General features: G+C 46.5%; 1 protein-coding gene across 2 annotated transcripts; it reads left to right on the plus strand.

The window, feature by feature from the left end:
* Window positions 1–17662, plus strand: LOC120820361 (gamma-adducin). Of its 2 annotated transcripts, none has more exons than XM_040177989.2 (15): window positions 1–312; window positions 6413–6625; window positions 7426–7570; window positions 8207–8358; window positions 9046–9126; window positions 9697–9846; window positions 10164–10307; window positions 10777–10875; window positions 11406–11579; window positions 12795–13055; window positions 13238–13354; window positions 14572–14661; window positions 14920–15043; window positions 15788–15883; window positions 16008–17662. In XM_040177989.2, the coding sequence occupies exons 2-15, from the start codon at window positions 6443–6445 to the stop codon at window positions 16241–16243; spliced, it is 2052 nt and encodes a 683-aa protein (XP_040033923.2). In that variant the 5' UTR covers window positions 1–312; window positions 6413–6442; the 3' UTR covers window positions 16244–17662. The 2 variants fall into 2 exon arrangements, with proteins under 2 accessions (XP_040033923.2, XP_040033922.2); XM_040177988.2 differs by lacking the exon at window positions 1–312 and adding an exon at window positions 5490–5702.
* The last annotated feature ends 1841 nt before the right edge of the window (window positions 17663–19503 follow it).

Here is a 19503-nt window from a genome sequence, read left to right on the forward strand (position 1 = left end):
ATTGAGCATAATAAATGTCGGGGGCTGCCCATTTTTCCTTCAGTTCAGTCCAGTCTAATCTAAAATCTTGGTCTCCAGAACCACCTCTGACAAGCTTCCCTGCTTTCCTGTGAGAATAGGCAGCCGCCGTCACCGAGGAGTCGAGGGAGTTCAGGAGATCAGAGGCGAGGCAGCAGTTGCCTCTCTTGTGGGAAACCAGATGACCTTCTTCAAAGTGATAATGTAAACAGCTAGTAACTGCTGGAACCGTGGGAGTTTGAAGCAAAACCTGAGGACGTCTCCTGCAGGATAAGTTCCAAAGGGAACAGCGCCGTAAGTTGAATTCTCGTAATCTTTTTGCCTGGTTGTCTTGCATGCTGTCATTTTTTGCAATCCGGGGGTTTGAGGGAGGGTTATTGTCAATGCGTTGTTTGCACGTAAAGGTTAGATTTTCTGACAGTTCTTGTGAGTCAATTTTCAAAATATTAAGACATGGTGATTATGATTTCTGTGCATTACCTTTTCTTCCCGCATTAAACTTACGCCTATTTTTTACAGCATACTCAAGCTGAAACATTCATTGTTGAACCAGTCTGTCTGCAGCTGGACCATTAACTCCAGTTGCAGAGGCTTTAAACAGCTGGTTTCAATTAGTGTCACCCCTAGAAACATGAACAAGCATTTGTTGACTTTAGATGTGGGGCTCGGGCAGAAACGGGTTTTCATAATATGTGTGCCTGGTGATGTGATTTATACACAGCAATAAAACAGAAAAGGCAGGTCGCGACCCAACCCCTTTCATCCGTGCAATGGATTGTTCCTGTTCACATTTTTACAGTATTCATGAAATGAATTTAACGCTTGATTACGTTTTACGACGTCGTCAGCTTGTCGCTCGGTGAACTTCATAATAAATGGAATTCTTTTACGCACTGAATTTGGATACTTTCCCGTTCCCAATAAACCTCAGGTTTTTCTTAGGGGTCTTGAAATTTTTACAGCATCGCTAAATTAAAAAGCCACACTTCCTTTTCCCAGGGTGTTGGTTACAAGGTGACACACAAAGAGGGATGTTTTAACTCGACCACTACCTCAGCCTTGAGTCAAAGTGAACCGCTAACCACTAACCATTAGGCCTCAAACATGGAGGCCATCCAAAGAAAACCACTACGGGGACCACAGCCAGCTCCTCCACTTAGGTAAACAGTCTGTCTATTTCCACACCACTGCTATGTGTGCGTATGTGTGCGTCTGTGTGTCTATATGCGCACGTGTCCCAATGCAGTTCTAAGCTGCGGAGGCACCAATCCAACTGTAACAATGTAAATTGTTTCAGGTTCAAAGTGGGCTCTGTTGTTGCCACCCACCCTGCTGTGGGAGTGGGCCATTTTTAGCAAGTTGGGATATATTCCGTGCGAAGTTGTCAAAACAATGGCATTGTTTTGTAGCAGGAAAAAAAAAAAGTCTGTGGAGCAAGTTTTCTTTCCTCCCCCAAGGTTAAGCTAAAAGCTAAAAGCGTGCATTTTTAGCTTAATGTAAACGTGTAATTTTAATGTACAGTGTTCCTGGAAAACGAAAGTAGGCCAAGCACCTACATCCTCTCCTGATTCCTGATTTGCTCACTACAATTTGATTGTGCTTTAATAATAAACCGTTCCCACGAGTTTAAGTAATGGATTAATAACAAGTGATTTAAATGAAGCAAAATGCCCATCGAGTAAGACAGCGCCTCATACGCCGCAAACACCCAGTAAGCCACATACACATAATGAAATACACTTTGTTTTATTGTCCGCATGATAGAGTCAATGGAGCATACATAACGCAAAAATACATCTGTGAGAATTTAGAGTTGGAAGGGTCCGTCTAATGTGGTCTGCAACTCTTTGATCTAGTTCAGCTTTCTGAGGACAGACAATGGGCAGCTGCTCCGGGTAGATTACTGGTGAGATTGTAGCTAAATATTTAGCAACTAATTTACTCCGTAAACTCGGCTCTAAACAATCTTGCACTGAGGGCGATGGGTCAGGTTGAGTTGATAAAAAAAGCAGTGGTCAACGTATAAATACCACAAAGGGCCGGCAAATCACTGAGAGGGTGGCGGACGATATTTCAGAGATCTCTGCAGTTGGAAAGGAAACAGTTGGGACTCTGATCTTGAGAGCAATCAATACAGAAGGCCTATAACTAATGGTGGAATACAATGACCCTTTCCTCAGTGCTCTAATTATCAGAGGAAACTCTCAGTCTCAGTCAGTCCAGGAAGCAGAATGTGATGTATTTCTAGGAAGTTCTATTCTCTCTTTTCATGCATCGGCAGAGATATTCACTCTTTTCCGCTAATCCAGCCTCAGACGAGAGACAGCGTAAGCACTGGTTACCATGGAAACCAATGCAGGGAACTGGTATGAGACAAAGTTGTCATTTCCCCCCCCTCCACATCAATTATAATTGAAATGTCCATCTGTTGCTCTGGATGTTTTCAGCACTCAGAGTGAGTGGTTCCCAACATAAGAAGATGATTGTTATTCATTTAATCGTCCCCAATAACAAAGATTCACTGAAAGCACGCTGTGGGCTGCATTATCTTTGTCACGCAGTACTTTCATAACATCTGCAGTACCTGAGAGTACAAGTTGACTTTAGACATCATCCGCCAGCTCCAGGACAAAACTCTGCAGATTCCAGACAGAGAGAACTGTTTATTTTTCATTCCATAGAAACTGTATCTGAAAAAAGGTACTGTGATATAACAAAGTCATTGTTGTGATACCGAATAAACCAAACACCATCACCTGATGCCTGCTGAGGTGTGACATGGGAACGATTGCATTCCAAAAGGAAATGAAGACAGAAAGGAGAAAATGAGACATAGACAATGATTGATGAAAGAAATGATCAAGGAATAAGAAAACACAAGAGAAAAGGTAACATGTTTGGGGTTAAGGGGTTGACGTGGGGTAGGGGTAGAGGTAGGGGTGCGCCGGGAATCGCAAAGTTGGCGGTTCGAGCCCCACTTCCTCCATGTCCCATGTTGAAGTGTCCCTGAGCAAGACATCTAACCCCTAATTGCTCCCCGGGCAAAAATGTAATAAAAAAGCCATGGGTTAAAAATGCAATGTATGTCGCTTTGGATGAAAGCGTCAGGTAAATGACCTACAATGTGATGTTTGAAGGTGGACTTTGGTCAACCAAAGATGTCACAAGTAGTACCACTCGATGTGACTTTTAAAGAGCTGTGGTCACATTTAAGAAAATGACCTACATGATGTCATTATCAGCTTTGACTTGGAGGCAACAAATGCACAATCTGTGTTAAAAAAGGGGGTGTGAAAGACATTTCCTGTTAAGAAGCAACAAGGGTCTAATGAAAGAATGAAATACACCATTGAATTGCATCATGGAAAATATAGGGAACAAGGGAGGAAAAGTCACAATATCTGGAGCTCAACTGAATAGTTTATTTTACTTTTCTCTTTCACTCAGGTTCATTAAATCGTGGTAATAAAACATGTATCTAATTCCCAATTTGCTTTTAAAATAATGATTGCATTTTTTGTTAAATAACTCAATGATCAATTGCGTTTTCCACACATGATTTATTTCCGACCATTCTGGGACTCCACTGTTTTTAATACTTTCACCATCAACAGCCGATGTTGCTCCACCAATTTGTTGACCAATCAGCGTGTGGATTTTGAGGCCTCCGGCGGCCTCCCCCCCCCCCCCCCCCCCCACTCCCCCTACATACGTATACCCCCACCTAACACTCTGTTGGCTACATCATGCAAGCTCTTTCAGCTTATTCCACTGCATAAATACATAACACAGCATCCGCCACGAGGAGCGATAGAGGAGACTGCACTGTGGGACAGAACCTACAGGTCAAAATGTGGCTTCCTGCATCCCTCGGTTTGCAGGTACAACGTGCTCCTTCCGCCACGGTGCCGGAATTTCAACCAGAGTCCCCCCCCCAACAACACGGCGCTGATCATTATTCTCCGTATTGATTTCTCTCTCTCTCTCTCTCTCTCTGCGTAGATCCGGGCAGCATTTGGGTGTTTGCATGTGGGGGGTTATTTCCAGGAGAGCGGCGGGTTTGTGACAAGACAAAGGTGCGCCTTTATCTGCGGACATCATTATCCTCCGCAGTAATCTGTATGAATGAGGCGTCGACTAATAACACCTGACGTTTGGTCAATGCTCGCAAGACAGACTGCCCTCGCTGAAAAGTTCAAATAGTCAGCAAGAATGTGGGGGCCGGCGGGTGGGAGGATGTTGAGTGTGTGTTTAGTGTGTGTGTGTGTGTGTGTGTGTGTGTGTGGAGACATTTAAGCTTGTGCGTGGTTTCGGTGGGAGCTCTGCCAGAAACAGGGAGGCAGGGTTTCAGAGTTTGAGGGTTCACACGGGCTCTGGACTGAGGAAGTTCTGCTTTTCATTACATCAGCCCATATGTCCACATCGCCGCTTCGCCTGCCAAAGACTCCCAACGTCCCGGCGCTGTGATGTCAGTCTGCCTTTCTCCTAAAAGCTGGAAATGTGTGCGCGTCTGATTGTGTGGGATTAAAAAGGTTAATAACTCTGGCAGGCGCAGGGCACCGAGAAAGTGAAGAGTATTTTGTGCGTTTGAACATTCGAGAGGCCGGAGAGGAGTTGAGAAGAGGCGAGGAGTGTGTGTGTGGGGGGGGAGGAGGCCCTGCCTTCTCGGCAAGAGAAAGCTGCAACTGGCTTCATATTCGCTTTAATCTTTATCTTATTTCCAGTTGACAGTTAGAGAGACAAACTGGAACGGCTGGAAGAAAAAGCGAGCGTTTTCAGAAACAGCCACGCAGGAGGCCCCGTTGGTTGGTGCCGTTACCGCTAAATTACCACGAGGGGACCCTAAGCACAGAAAGCAAAGTCATCATATTTTGTGAGGACAAACACACCATATGTCTGTTATAATGTGTTGTACACGGCGTAGAATCATGTGCATTAACGTAGTTGGCACATGAAAGCGAATAAGAGAATTGTGAAACAGTATTGTGGTTTGCTGCGAGAGAGAACATCTGCGTCTCCTTGCTTTCTTAGAGCCAACGTCCCGTATCTCGGAAAACTTCAGGGCTCTTACTTTTTGTGGGAAGCACTTGTTGTGCCTTTGAAGTGCTTTATTTTTATTTTTATTTTTTTTAATGCCACACAGGAGCCTTGTGAAATGAGGCGGTAGAAGTCAATGAATCACACCCGAAAAGGGCCCGAAAGAGAAAAAAAATCACAAACTCTCTCTCTCTGAAAGCTGTGGCGATGCATGAAATACAGGCGCGAGCTCTAATCCAGCGAAGCACCGTGTTGTTGTAAAGAAGAGACCCCCCCCCCCCCCCCCCCCCCCCCCCAAACAAAAACAAAAAAAACTGCGGGCCGATCCCGAGTGGCCGTTCCTTTTGTCCCGCTGCATACGTAAGGCTGGTGGGAGGATAAGTGAAGTCACATGGTCACTCTTCCTTTTTTCACCCCCCCACACACAGCAACACACCCACAGCCTCCTCCACGCAGCCGCTCTTCTCCACTTCTCCTTCATCCCGCTGCTCTCCGCTCCGCCCGGATACTGCGATACTGCGCCAGCTCCTCTCCGCTTGTTTTTTGGTGTGAGTGTGTTGTTTTCTCTTCCGCACAATGGTTTGCGAGTCGGGAGTGACGCTCTTCTGATTGTGCCGGAGCTTCGACCGAGAGGTGCTTTGTTTCAGGTAATTTCCTAAACTTTTACAGTGAGCGGTTTTCTCTCCTCGTGTTGTGTGTGTTTTTTTTCTTCAATGGAGCGTGAGAGTGGAGCTTCCTCCCGGCGCGGCTTCACCCCTCCTCCCACTTCCAGCCGCTACAACCAACTTACACACGGCGCAGTAACTTTAACTTTAACTTGTTTCTTTTCGCTTCGGTGTAGTTAACTGTTTCCGTAAAGTTGGTCCTCGCGGGACCTCCTGCAGCCATCCGCCCCTCCTCCCCCCTCCTCCTCCCCCTCTCCTCCTCCCCCTCTCCTCCTCCCCCTCACCCCGCGTCCAGGTACCGAGGTGCTAACCGCTACCCGGACGGGCCTTTGTTTACCGAGACACTCGCACTCCCTCACGAGTTGACCCACACCGTGTGAAGAAAGAAGACAAACGCAACAAAAAGAATAAACCCCAGTGGTTGCGTCCTGTGCGCTGTGTTGTTGAGTTGTAATTACTTTAAAAAAAACCTGCGTTATGATTAAAAGCTGCAGCGGCTCACTCGTCTCCTATTTGTTGCACTTGAACAGCTTTGGACTAACAGAGCGGCATCGATCGTGAGACACACAATGTGCAACCGGCTTTTGTCTCCATCCTCGCGATTACATGAGTCACCATCTCTCTGCTGCTAAAGCGGCCGTTGCCTTGACAGCCTGGATGTTGGAGTAAGCTGCGAGGGTCTTTTGTTGCAGATCCCAGAAGGAAGAGTAGGAAGCGAAGACATGAGCCTGGTGGACGTGAGACAGGCGGCGGGGTCCCTCACCCTGTCCCTGTCCGGCAACGACCCCAAGGAGGGCTACTGCGACCCCGAGGGCCTCCGCAGCAAGAGCATGTCGCCTGACCTGCGGCAGGACTTCAACATGATGGAGCAAAAGAAGCGGGTCACGCAGATCTTGCAGAGTCCAGTATGTAGCCCCCCCCCAGGCTCCGTATGAGTGCCCTCCTACACACACACACACACACATCTTATTCTAACTAACAAACAGAGCTCTTTTCATGCACCCTGCTGTGCACTGTGGCTGTATTAAAATATTGCGTAGTCACAGTTTTCATCTTTTTAGTGTTTCAAAAAGATTAGAAGTACTAACTCATCAGTTTTGGGTTGAAGGTTGAATATAGTATCACTTTGTCGAATATACTTAACATACACAATATCTGAAACAACAAACAGCTTGATGATTACAAGATTAGCCAACACCCAATTTATATATATATATGTTTTTATTTTCTGAAACTTAAACCGTTTACCAGTAATCAACACATTCTTTGCTCGTGGGCCGAACCGTAGAATCTTCACACATGATGCACCGCTTGATATAATGTCTCAGAAACGCAGCCGTGCCGTCTGGTTAGATGAAGCACAAGCAGTAAACGCATGCCCATGAAGGCTCACACTCTGCGATTGCATAACAGGCCCAACAAGTGGAGCTCATCTCATCGCCATGGGAACCGTGGTTGGATGAAGCAGAATGCTGGAGCTTAGCCGCAGCACACAGGGAGGAAGAGATGTTTCGAGAGTCACAGGCTGCTCTTGAAGTCAAAAAATGAATGCAACGCCCCCCCAACCCCCCACAGCCTCCTCTCTGACTTCGACTCCACGTCAAGTCCTTTTCACAGACATACAAAGAGGTTTTCTGGTTTAATGCTGTGTTTGGTCGTGTTGGCAGTGCGGCTCGGTCCATTGAGTCTTCCTTTCTGTCTGCAGGTGTTTAAAGATGAGTTGGAAGGCCTGATCCAGGATCAGATGACGAAGGGCAACAACCCTACGGGTCTTCTGGCTCTGAGGCAGATTGCTGACCTGGTCATGGCCAGCACCTTGGGGGGGGCCGGCCCCCTCACTTCGCCCATCAGTGAGTAGCAGCGTGTTAGTGTGTGTGAATTTATCCCCCGTCATCTATCTCACTTCTGGGCCTGATTGTCATTCAGCGTGACCGCGTGTGCGTTACGCAGGCTGAATGTCTCCATCGTCAGACTCCCGTGACACAGAACAACAACCCCGAAACAGCAGAGAAGGCAGAAAGCTGTTTACGGCATTCTTCGTTGTCAGTGTTCCCGTTAAGACCGCAGCCCTCATGATCCGTCTCGATAGTGACTCAGCAGTTTGCAATGTGTATTATGTCGCCCGAACCTCCTGGTCCTGTGCGAAGGTCAAAGAGCACTCGGAACAAAGACGATGACTATCATACACTGTAAATGTTTGGGGAAAATGTCACGTTTGGAAATGTTTATGGGGTTAGCAGAGACGTAGCCGCTCTTAGAAAAGCTAAAGTGGCCGTAAAACATTGGGCCCTGGATCATTAAATGTCCTTTTATGGTGTTACAGCCCAAAAATACCCTTTGGTTTGTCGAGGGAAACTGTGAGAAACAACCCTCACTGAGCTCCAGCCGTAGGGCCTCCCTGGATTATTTTTACTTTTATATACCGAGAAGACGTTTGGGAATCAAATACTAATTCGATGTGGCGATGATGTTGTGTCTGGCGGCAGGCATCGGGATGGTGACTCCGGTCAATGACCTGTTCGGTGTCGAGTCCCCTTCCTTTGCCAAAGGGGAGAAACAGAGTCGCTGCAGACTGGCCAGCCTCTACCGGCTCGTTGACCTCTTCAGCTGGGCTCGTTTTACAAGCTCCTACAATACGGTGAGTACGACGTCTGGCCGCTCCGCTGCACATCCGCTCATCCGCGGTTTGCGTAACCTTCCGTGAACCTTAGCCTCGCGTACCCCGGCTACTGAGAGGCTTATAGGGGGAATACCGCTTCATTTTCAGAGCCCATATAGTATTTATGATTTGGAAAGGTCAGTTATGTGAGTATTAACAGCTCCCCAACAGCAAGAAAGCCAACTGAAATGTGTGATTAACACCTGCGCTGTTGAGATAGAAAGCTCAGGGTTTCCTCAAAGACATAAGCCCAGAAAGTCAATTGCATCAACCCACTCCCCAATTTTTGATGTTGTTTCACCGAAGAGAACTTTCCTGTGCCCTTGGATCCTTCAAATGGACGTCCCTTCTCAGAATAGCTCTTCCCCCATCTTAAATAACTTTTTAACAGCAGAGATTTGGTCTCCTGTGGTTTTGGTGTTATTTGTCCGTGACAAGAATACATTTATGAAGCAGACACTCCTGCAGAGGCATTTTAAGGCTCAGAAAGAGACTCTCACATACATACATATACACATATAGCTTAGATCTTCCTGCCCAAGCAAAGCCAACCGTAATTACACGCTGTAACTTCACAACATTCTGGAATGTTGGTCTCAGTTCATTCATTTGAGTGCAAACTAGATTTTTGTTTTGTGTTTTAATAATATCTTCATTGTTTCTCAGGTCCGTGTCAGTAAAGAGCAGGACCACGTTCTCATTAGTCCACGAGGTCTGTCTTTCACCGAGGTCACGGCAGCAAATTTGGTAAGCACAATGCCCGTTTTGTTGTCATCTTCCAATCATGAGTGCGGACTCCTTCGAGCAAAACAAACGATCATTATGTCCCTGATATAGGAGTTTGGATTATTTGTTTTTTTCTTTACTATCATCCCATTCCATCATTACGTATCGTGAATAGAATATATGGTAAATTCATTTGGAGATAAAGGCACTTTTTGGAGATTTTAAGTATTTGTGTTGTATGGATTCATACCATAGTCAGTTATAATGATACCATTGTTTGTTTTATGTGTGTGCCCTCCGCATGATGAGGTGCATGCACACGCACATAACGGTGTTTAAACCTACCAATATATTGAGGGGGGCGCTCAAATGATGCAAAATGATGCCCGTTCCGAAATATATTAAAAGGAATAACTGCACGATGCAAGTAATGCATCCGATGATTGGTGAGGCCTCAAGCAGCTCTGTTTGTTGACAAGAAACGGCCCTGTGAACCGCCTCTAACGGTTCACAGGGTTTAGAATTTCAAATGATCATCCTGTCTCACTCTGAATTAACGACTGGGTTCTCCTCTTTTCGTGCCGTGTGCAGGTAAAAGTAAACATCATTGGTGAGGTGGTGGAGCAGGGTTCCACGGATCTGGGCATCGACCTCTTCGGGTTTGCTCCTCATGCCGCCATCTACTCCATGCGCCCGGACGTGAGATGTATCATCCACATACATACCCCGGCTACAGCTGCCGTAAGTACACTCCAGGCGATATCAAATGAGCGCCATCTTAATCGAAGCATGAAAGCTGTTGCTAAATGCTCATTTGTCTAAATGCTTATTTAGCACCAGAAGAAAAGGCTGAATTAAAGCTGCCCCCTGCTACTTTGTTTAGATGCGAACACCCCGTAATGCGTTTTTACCATTTCCTTTGAAGCCAGGCTATAAAATGCCCAGCACATGATGAACATCCCAGTGTAAGGTTTTATTTGTGCCTGATAGCTAAAAATGTGCTTCTATTTATATGTTGGTGCGTCAGAGTCTGACTTGCTCTTATCCCATGCTAACAGGTGTCCTCGATGAAATGTGGAATCCTGCCCATTTCCCGGGAGGCTTTGCTTCTAGGAGACGTGAGCTGCTGCGGTTACCATGGCAGCCTGGATAATAAAGAGGAGAAGGTGGAGTTTCAGAAGGCTCTGGGCCCTACTGCCAAGGTACTGTCAAACCAAGGGACTCCCATTACTGACAGGCTGACTTTCTCGTGGGGTAGAAGGCTTTCAACTCCTCGTTGGAAGGAACGGCCTATTATATTATACCGCGCGCACAACTGAAACGGATGTGGCGTCTCTCACAAACTTTGCATCGCAACCATGAACCTTTTGTCTCATTTACTTAACAATTACATAAAGGTAAAGACGTAGAAGCGCCTTTTAGTCGGAGGGTTTCGCATTTTGCAAATTAAATAGTTTGATTTGATACAACTCCCATATTTGCCTGCAAAGTCAGGAGCTGATTAGCTCAGCATGAAGACTGGGAGGTGGGGAGGGCAGCCAGATGCAGAGATTGTGTCGTGACATTGATTAACGTAATTAATAGGTTAGTATATTCGCCTGCTTCAGTGTTTAACATGTCATTGGGATTACGGTGGGCCACTGGCTCAAGTGTTCCTCGTGTGTCCTGTAGGTGATGATCCTGAGGAACCACGGGCTGCTCGCTTTGGGAGAAACCGCAGAAGAGGCTTTTCACTACGTGTACCACTCACAGCAAGCGTGTGAAATCCAGGTATAAAAAAAGTTGCATATTGTTATTCTTCAGGCTTCCTCTTCCTGGTAATGACTTCTTATCTTGACCGAAACAACTTCTGAATTTAAATGTGGCCTGGATACACTTCTTTCACAGTTATAAGCGTTTAAATCACCTTTCCATTGCTGTTGCCAGCCTCTGTCACATTCCCCCTTTTGCGATCCTTTTCATTTCTTCTACACCCGAGTCAGACCTGGTTGCCAATAGCAGAGAAATGCTGCGAGGCCTGAAATAAAAAGCGACGCCAACGTCTTAACGTACAGAGTGTTTGAACAGAGTCAAATATGTGACAGGGAGCGCTGCTTAGACTCAGAGGCAGGTGGAACCCTGCCGCGCCTCGGAGAAACCAAACGCCGTTCTGTCGGCAGGGCAGGCGGGTTGTGTTTCCATCCCCCTGGTGCGTCCAGTGTGTTTTTCCTATTGAAAGCCCATACGTCTTATGATTAAATGTCTTCAAAAAGAAATAGAAAGATCCTCTTGTGTCTTAGAATGACGTTCTCTTCTTTTAGGTGAACGCTCTGGGGTGTTCTGGCGGCGTGGACAACCTCCTGCTCCTGGACCGAGAGAAGTTTAAACCCCCGACTCGGGGAGTGGCCGCCGCCGGGTCGGTGCTGGACAATGAGGTCAAGTGGAAAGTGGGCGAGGCCGAGCTCGAGTCCCTGATGAGGATGCTGGACAACCTGGTGAGCGAACCTCTGACCCTGTGCCTTTTACCCATGATGCTTTGAGTTTCCTGCGTAAGGCCCTTCCTCAGGAAGTGTCTGATTGGGGCTCACAATGAAGCCAGAGATCTGTTTGTGAATCTGAATCTGTAATTGGATCAGTGCTTGAAGTCAATTTTTCATAATTGCTGTTAGAACAGCGCCTGGTGCAAATGGCGGCTTAGTCGTAGTATCATTATCCATTTTACATTTTCCAAATGGGATGCGTTCAGTGTCCAACCAATGATAGACTAAAACATGTCATTCTACAGGTTAAAGCTTTCGCTGCAGCGCTTCCCTTTGGTCGATTCACACCCCTGCAAGCCCACAGCACTGCTAATGACAAAGCCCTGGCATGTCTTGTGTCCACATAACATGTCCGACCGTCTGTTAAAGCCCGCGCCTCGCCGACATCTGTGGCCGGAGTGGGCTGCAGCTGTGTTAGCTCTGTGTGATCACAGCCCACCCACCCCTTCACATCATAGCTTCCAGATGGCGAGGCCCGCTGTGGGCAGTCACATCCACAGAGACCACACGACCGCTTGGTGTCATCACTCTAGTGTACGCAACTCGGGAAAGTAGGAATCCGACGCCGGGTGCGAAGCGGCAGTGCTGGTCGGTCGGTCTGTCTGTCCGGGTCCTTGTGTTTCCCCCAATCTGAGCTACCTGAAAGGGTAGTTACAGGTGCCGACCGTGGCTCATATCCTAAATCAAGGGCTTCTAATAACTACACTGTGGGGTGATAGTCAACAATACTGTAAATAAATGATGGCGTGCTCACATTGTGGCAATCAAAGGCTAAAGCGGTGATTTTCTTTGGCGGCAAACTTGTCATATTGCCTGCGAGAAAAAGGCGATTTTGATTGTGATTGTACTGCGGCGCTGCCAGCTTCACACTGCACTCTGCACCCGCTGCGGGCTCCCATCGCTTTTCCAGTTGTCTCACTCGTCTTTGATGTATTGTTAACAGCACACTGCTTTTAAACAAAAGTTTTATCTTATCCTTTTGAATCTACAAAAACGCGTTTTGCTTAAATATTCAGAAGCCTTGTTGGAGTGGTGGCCTCTGTGTCCTTTGAATTTGATATTTCTTATTTGATGGATGTAATCTGGACACATTGCAAACAATTGCAACTCGAGAAAAGGGCCATGATCCAGTATTTCAGTCTTACGAATCCTCTCTGTGCGACCTTCTAGGGATACAGAACAGGCTACACTTACAGACACCCCATCGTCCGCGAAAAGCCCCGCTCCACCAACGACGTGGAGATCCCTGCCACGGTGTCCGCCGTGTCACCGGAGGACGGCGAGCTGGGTCTGCGAAGCCCCTTCAAGTTCATGGCGCAGAAGCAGCAAAGAGAAAGGACCCGGTGGCTCAACTCCCCCAACAGCTACTTGAGGGTCAATGTTCCCGAACATTCGCCCAGTGGGGAGGTCAGCCCCCGGACCAAGACCACGGTGCGTTGATTTTCATGTCGACCGGTGACAGGGAAGTTAGTAATAATCCAGCCCTCTGGGGTTTGGTGAGGTGGGAGCAGCCGTCCCTTGGTGTTAGCCTGCCCTCTTGTGGTCAGTTTGAGAAATACAACTTCATCCGATTTGAGTTCTTACCCCAACTTTCTATCTGTTCTTTTTCCCAGTGGATGAAGTCTTTGGAGCCAGGCAATAGCATCGGCACACCCATAAAGATTGAGGACCCCAACCAGTTTGTCCCGCTCAACACTGACCCCACGGAGGTCGTGGATAAGAGGAAGCGGGTCAGTGAGAAACTACCACATTTTTCACACAGCGTTCATGTTAGAAGGAATTCTAATTGTCTGCATTGTATCCAGGCGCGTGCATAGACATTTTAAATAAATAAATAGTTAAATAAATAGTTTAAAAACACGGTAGAATATTTTCAGCTTATATATTTTTTTTGTTAACAAACTAACTCAATTAAACTAAATTATCAAATTGAATAAATAAATAAATATATCTGGCAAAAACAGACATGGCCATATTGTATAACCAAATAATATGGTAAATCATCAAAAAATATTGTACCTTGCTCTGAATAAATTAAAGGAGAGCATCCTCCTTGGTGCCATTTCTTGGAAGATTATTTTATAGTTGAAGCATAAGCAGCATTATACTAATAATATACCACAATATAGCTCACCAGACATGTAGCTCAACTTAAGACCTACCTTTCCTTTCAATAATTGTATATTAAACAAAACTAGTGAATGGGTCTAATTTGTTGAATGATAAATGATCATAAATGATCTGCCGGTCTGTCTGCCTTTATCTCTCTCTTCATTAAACATGACAAACGTCAGTCAACAGCTGGGTTAAATAATCACTAAACAACGTCGGGGGGGGGGATTCCATGAACACCGTCATCACCTGTTTGTCTGATACTGCAGCCGTATCCAGCAGAAGGGGCACTTTTCTCATCCAGGGCAAAAGGGGCAGGTGCTTGAGCACCACTAGGACCCTGTCTGTGCACGTGCCTGATTGTATCTTTATTATAGCAGCTATTTCAAAAAGGTACATTCATTTTAACTCCAAGTACTCTGTGCATTTTACTCTCAGTGATAAATGCCATGGAAATAGGTACACAGTTTGAATTTGATAAACTGATGTCAGCTATGCTGGGACTGACAATTCATTTCTTTATCAATTCATTTTCCATCCATTTTCTCCATTACTTGTTTTGTCCGAAGCCAAAGTTATTGTTACTATATTGCTTGTAGTATTCAGCAGAAAGTCAAACAACCCTACATAATCAGGCCTACTGTCATTTATAGCAAAGAATGAAATCAACTCCCTACATTTGAGGAGTTGGAACAAGCAAAACTAGTATTAGTAGACTAATCAATACAGCTCTACTGACATTAATCTTTTAATTAGCAATAATAATGAATTCTGACACATATTGGATGTGTAATCCCAAATATTTAATATGATTTTGTTGCTTATTTTTGATCAGATTAAAGAACAGCACAGAGGTGACCTGATGACTGCTGGACCAAAATCCCAGCTGCTATCTGGCATCGTCGTGGACACCATAAAAGGCCCAGTGAGTATATTTACCATCTGTAAAACAAAGGTGCAAAGTCCCTGGTGCGGCAACACTGCATCATGCAGCGTGTTTGGTCTTTGTCGTGGCAATTGCCTTCTTTAGTGTGCAATAGTCCTTCTGTTTCATTGTTGAGTCCTTTTAAATGTGAATCTATGACGAGCTGCCAATGTTACCTGTGAGCAATTACTTCTATTCCCTGAAAATCTCATTACACCAAGTGTCCATAATGTCCCTTCATTCTTTCCTGTCAATCAGGCTTTCATCATTGAGGACGAGGAGCAGACTCGCTCCCTCCCCCCGAACCCTTTCAATGAGCTCACGGAGAGAGTGCTGGAGGAATACAAGAGCTTGGTAGAACGAAAGCAGCAAGGCCAAGAAGGTAGTCACACGCTTTCTTTACTAATCCCACACGTTTGAGTGCTCCGTTGCTGTTAAGACGCTCAGAAAACCTCAACTTAATTTAAATCCTACTCGGGTTTACACAAGCTCAAATGTGACATCATCCCATGCAGGTTATGGGCGTGTGACATTTTGAAGATGATCCCTGAAGCTCACAGAGGTCATGAAATTGAAATGGAGAGACGAAGCTTATCTCAAAGTTTATCTGCAATCTCTGACTTCACCAAGCGAAATAAGTTCTAAACTTTAGTGCCTGTTTAAAGTATTTTTTTAAAAATGATTTAGAAAGTTAATGCGTGGATCGCAATGACAACGTCTTGATGATTATTGGGTGTAACGATAATATTGGAGCTGTATATTTTTCAAATGGCGGCTGTGTCTAGCCTGTGGCTCGTGTAGTTTACTAGTCCTGTCAGAGGGCTCGGCTCCGGCCTGCAGGAAATGTTTCAACCACGGACACTCAAATGAGGGTATTCCTGCAAAAACACCCGCGGGAAGCAGATTTGTCGGTCCGCGGCTTCATTTTTCCTCTCGGCTATGATGTCAGCCCATCGGATCGGTCAGAGATGAGCTGCAGACGTTGGTCTTCTCAAAGCAATTTGTGTGTTGGTTGTGACTGCAGACAGGAAACCGCCTCATCAGTCATGTTTAATATTCTATACGCTGTGACTTTGGATAATGCAGCAATGCCAATAAGCCTCCGACGACTGTTACCCTTTCACAGAAGACGGCGATGCCACGGACGCAGATGAGATGACCACATTTGACGGCTCCACCATCTCCCTTTCCCTCTCTCCCTTAATGACACCAACCAAACAAGGTAATTAGCTGGTCAATAGCCGCTGAAATTCTAATGATTTCAAATGGCCAGCAGCAGCTGTTTGGTTCTGTGTTTCTCATCCATCCGGTGTAATCTGTAGAAATCTGCATCCTCGTTTTGACAGACACAATACTCAATGGGAAAGACCACTTGGACGAGACGGACGAGGACCTGAGCATCGAGGTGTCCAAGCTGAGCCTGAGCACTTCGGAGACGGTCGACATCTCGATCACGTCCAACGAGAAGACGCCCGAGAGCCAGACCAAGTCGCCGGTGAAGAAGAAGAAGAAGTTCCGCGCACCTTCCTTCTTGAAAAAGAGCAAGAAGAAGAAGGACGAGAAAGAAAAAACCGAGGCCTGAGGTCATTCACTGTAAAAGAAGAAGGAAAAAAAAGAAAACAGGTGTGTTTTGCCGTGAAGACGTCTGCGTCGCTTTCTTAATTTCAATCTCGTTGAAAGGAAGTGAAGTACAGAAAAGACATTTAGTCAGAAAGCCTCCCGGGACCGGGTTGTTTTTAAAGCCTTCTCTCATTCACAGCCATTAATTCCTGTGAAAGTTTTTCCAAGACGTGCCAGCAAAAAGTAATACGGAAGTTTCTTCCACGTGAGAATTTGTGATTGACCACTCCCAAAGGGCTCAGCATAATCAAATCGAATGGAGGGGGAACGCCAAACTGCATCTCTGTGGTTATTACCCATATTTTAATGGGATTCAAAGGTTAGGAAAAAATCTGATTGTGTTCTTGTGTTTTTTCTTCTTTTTTTTCTTCCTTTTGCACAAGTTCACTGTTGAATGTATACTGAAAGCTAGGAATTTCTTTTGTATAACTCTTAAACTTAACAATCACACTAGTTGTGTGTGTGACAGTGACTGAACATAGTAACATTATACAGCGTTCAGCATCGTAAGAAGTACGAACACATTCATAGCTATACTACCTTGTAATAATATATGTTGGTTTATATTTTAGGTATTACAATATAGTGTTTGGTAGTTAAAGGAATGATTTGACAGTCTTTACTTATATACTAACTCTTATACTAAACATGCTGTGACGGATAATTCAGTAATAATTCACAGCATTTTTTTTATGTTTTTGTCGGTGGTATTGTTGCCATGGTTGCTGCTTTATTGTAATAGTGACCAGGAATCGACTGTGACTAACAGGAAGAGCCCTGCTATGTGAGTATCCTGGCATATTGGTGTTTACGAGCGACACGAGTTTGACGTGTGCAGAAGTGACGTCCGGACAAAGGAAGTGCCGGTGGCTCAATCGCAGACGCGTTGAGAAAGTGATCGATGTTTTGACTCATTTTCGTCAGTTGGTGGCAACGCGGTGTCGGAAAGCTCTTCTTCACAGCCGCTGTTAGACTTTGACATGAAGTAGAGGACCATGCGTATATATATATATATTAACATCCCAGTCTATAATGTGAACGATTTGTTTTGGCCCGAAGGGAGCGAACTCTTTGCCTTTTGTAAATAGTCTGTTTTTGTGAAGTTCTTTTGTTACGCTCAACCAAATGCTAAACGATGAAATGTGACAGTACAATCTATTAACTACATTTTAACATGTATTTTAATCATTTTAGTTCCACCCGATGAAGCTCAGTGCACAGTGTTCACAAGTTGTATTCCTCCTGTGCTCTGTGTGCCCAGTGCCGTTACCTTCCTGCATTGTTTACATTGCTCTTTGTGCCGCCTGGGTTTCCTCCGTGGTGCTTGACATTAGTCACCGGTCTTTTGAAAGGTGTAATAAAATCTATGTTTCTGTAACGGGTTTTAATGTTCTTTCGCTTATTGAGTAAAAAGCATGCGACGTTATCCGTTATCCCTGATCCTATACTCAAACACAGTTACTTATGCATTTATTTCAGCCTGGTGTGGTGTGAAACTGGAGCTAAATGTCCCGTATAAAGCTTTGTAGGAAACGCTAACCCTAACCCACAGCCCCCCCCCCCTTTCTCTGAAGGAGCAGCGCCCCCCCCTCCCTAAAACAATGCGCTCTGTTCAGCCATAATTGACCGTGTGAGGCTGTGTAATCAGTCTTCAGCCATGATATGAATGGCCGTTGTCATGGCAACGCACTGAGGGAACTGTGGAGACAAAGAGGGGATTTGGTGTCTCCAACAGGTGTTCATGTTGGGGGAGTGACAGTATCACCCCCCCCCCCCCCCCCCCCCCCCCCCCCACAAAAAAAACCCCCACCTCCAAGCAGACGACAAGAGGATCAGGTCAAAGGGTCGTGCATTTAAATCGACATTTAAAAATGTGCAACATTGAGAAAATATTACAATTATTATGAAGTAAGACGCACTTGTGACTCTGAGGGTAACACAACGCCCCACTTATTCTCGTGGAAATGGCTCTAAAAGTTGTGAACGATGCCTTTCAGTGCGAGGAAGAAAAAGCTTAGCGCTGAGCTCTCCCGTGTTCCGCCGGTGCCGAGGAGAGGAGGGGAGAGGAGAGGAGAGGAGAGGAGAGGAGGGGAGAGAAGGGGAGAGGAGGGGAGAGAAGGGGAGAGGAGAGGAGAGGAGAGGAGAGGAGGGGAGAGAAGGGGAGAGGAGGGGAGAGGAGAGGAGAGGAGGGGAGAGGAGGGGAGAGGAGAGGAGAGGAGAGGAGAGGAGGGGAGAGAAGGGGAGAGGAGGGGAGAGGAGGGGAGAGAAGGGGAGAGGAGAGGAGAGGAGGGGAGAGAAGGGGAGAGGAGAGGAGAGGAGGGGAGAGGAGACGAGAGGAGAGGAGAGGAGGGAGCAGGTGACATACGTCTGGCCTGCCGGAGTGTCCTTAAGCTGTGACCTCGGGGCAAAGTGCACCCATTGTCCTTTTAAACAACGCGGAGTGAGGTGGGAGGGGGGGGTCTGCCGCTGCACCACGAGGCTCCTCCACCCGAGACCGTCCTCTCGGAGAACGCCACCACGTCCCCCAAAGCCTTGTGCACCGCACGCCGCCGCGAGACCACCGAGGGACGTCTGTCACATTCTTTGATGAACACACACGGCAGCCCTGTGTGACTTTGCCTCCTCTGTGACAACCGAGCCGCTGGTTGTAATCCTCAGGCTTTTCAGATTACCTCCCGTTGGGGGGGGGGGGGGGGGGGGGGGGGGTCACAGTATTCCAAACACAGGCCTTATTGAGTTTGTAAGAGCATCACATCTTTTCCACAAACTGTGCCTGCTTTGGCAACCGAAGAGTGCGTCTCTGTTCCAGTGTTGTGATCAGGACCGTCTGTGTGCATCGGGCCTCGCCAGGCAGCTGAAGTAGACTCCATGGGAGGGTGTGCTCTCTCTCTCTCTCCCGCTCTCCCTCTCTTTCTCTCCCTCTGTGTGTGTGTGTGTGTGTGTCACAGGCCCGGCCACATCTGCAGCGGGTCCAGCCATCTGCACCCATTGTCTGGGAGGCGCACAACGCGGCCCCGCCACGCATGGCTGGGCCTCGTAGATGCAGGGCCCCTGCGCCTCGGGCCCTCATCCGTCCTTCACGGTGACGGAGGATGGAAAAGCAAGCGTGAAAGTCGACTCAATGAACTTTAACGACGAGGAGAGTGGTGGTTACTTCCACTATCAGGTACATGAACTGAAGCCACCTGCAGCCGATGGCTCATTCCGACATGAAGCGTGATC

The sequence above is a fragment of the Gasterosteus aculeatus genome, chromosome 6, assembly GCF_964276395.1.
Source record: "Gasterosteus aculeatus chromosome 6, fGasAcu3.hap1.1, whole genome shotgun sequence".
Lineage (NCBI taxonomy): Eukaryota > Metazoa > Chordata > Actinopteri > Perciformes > Gasterosteidae > Gasterosteus > Gasterosteus aculeatus.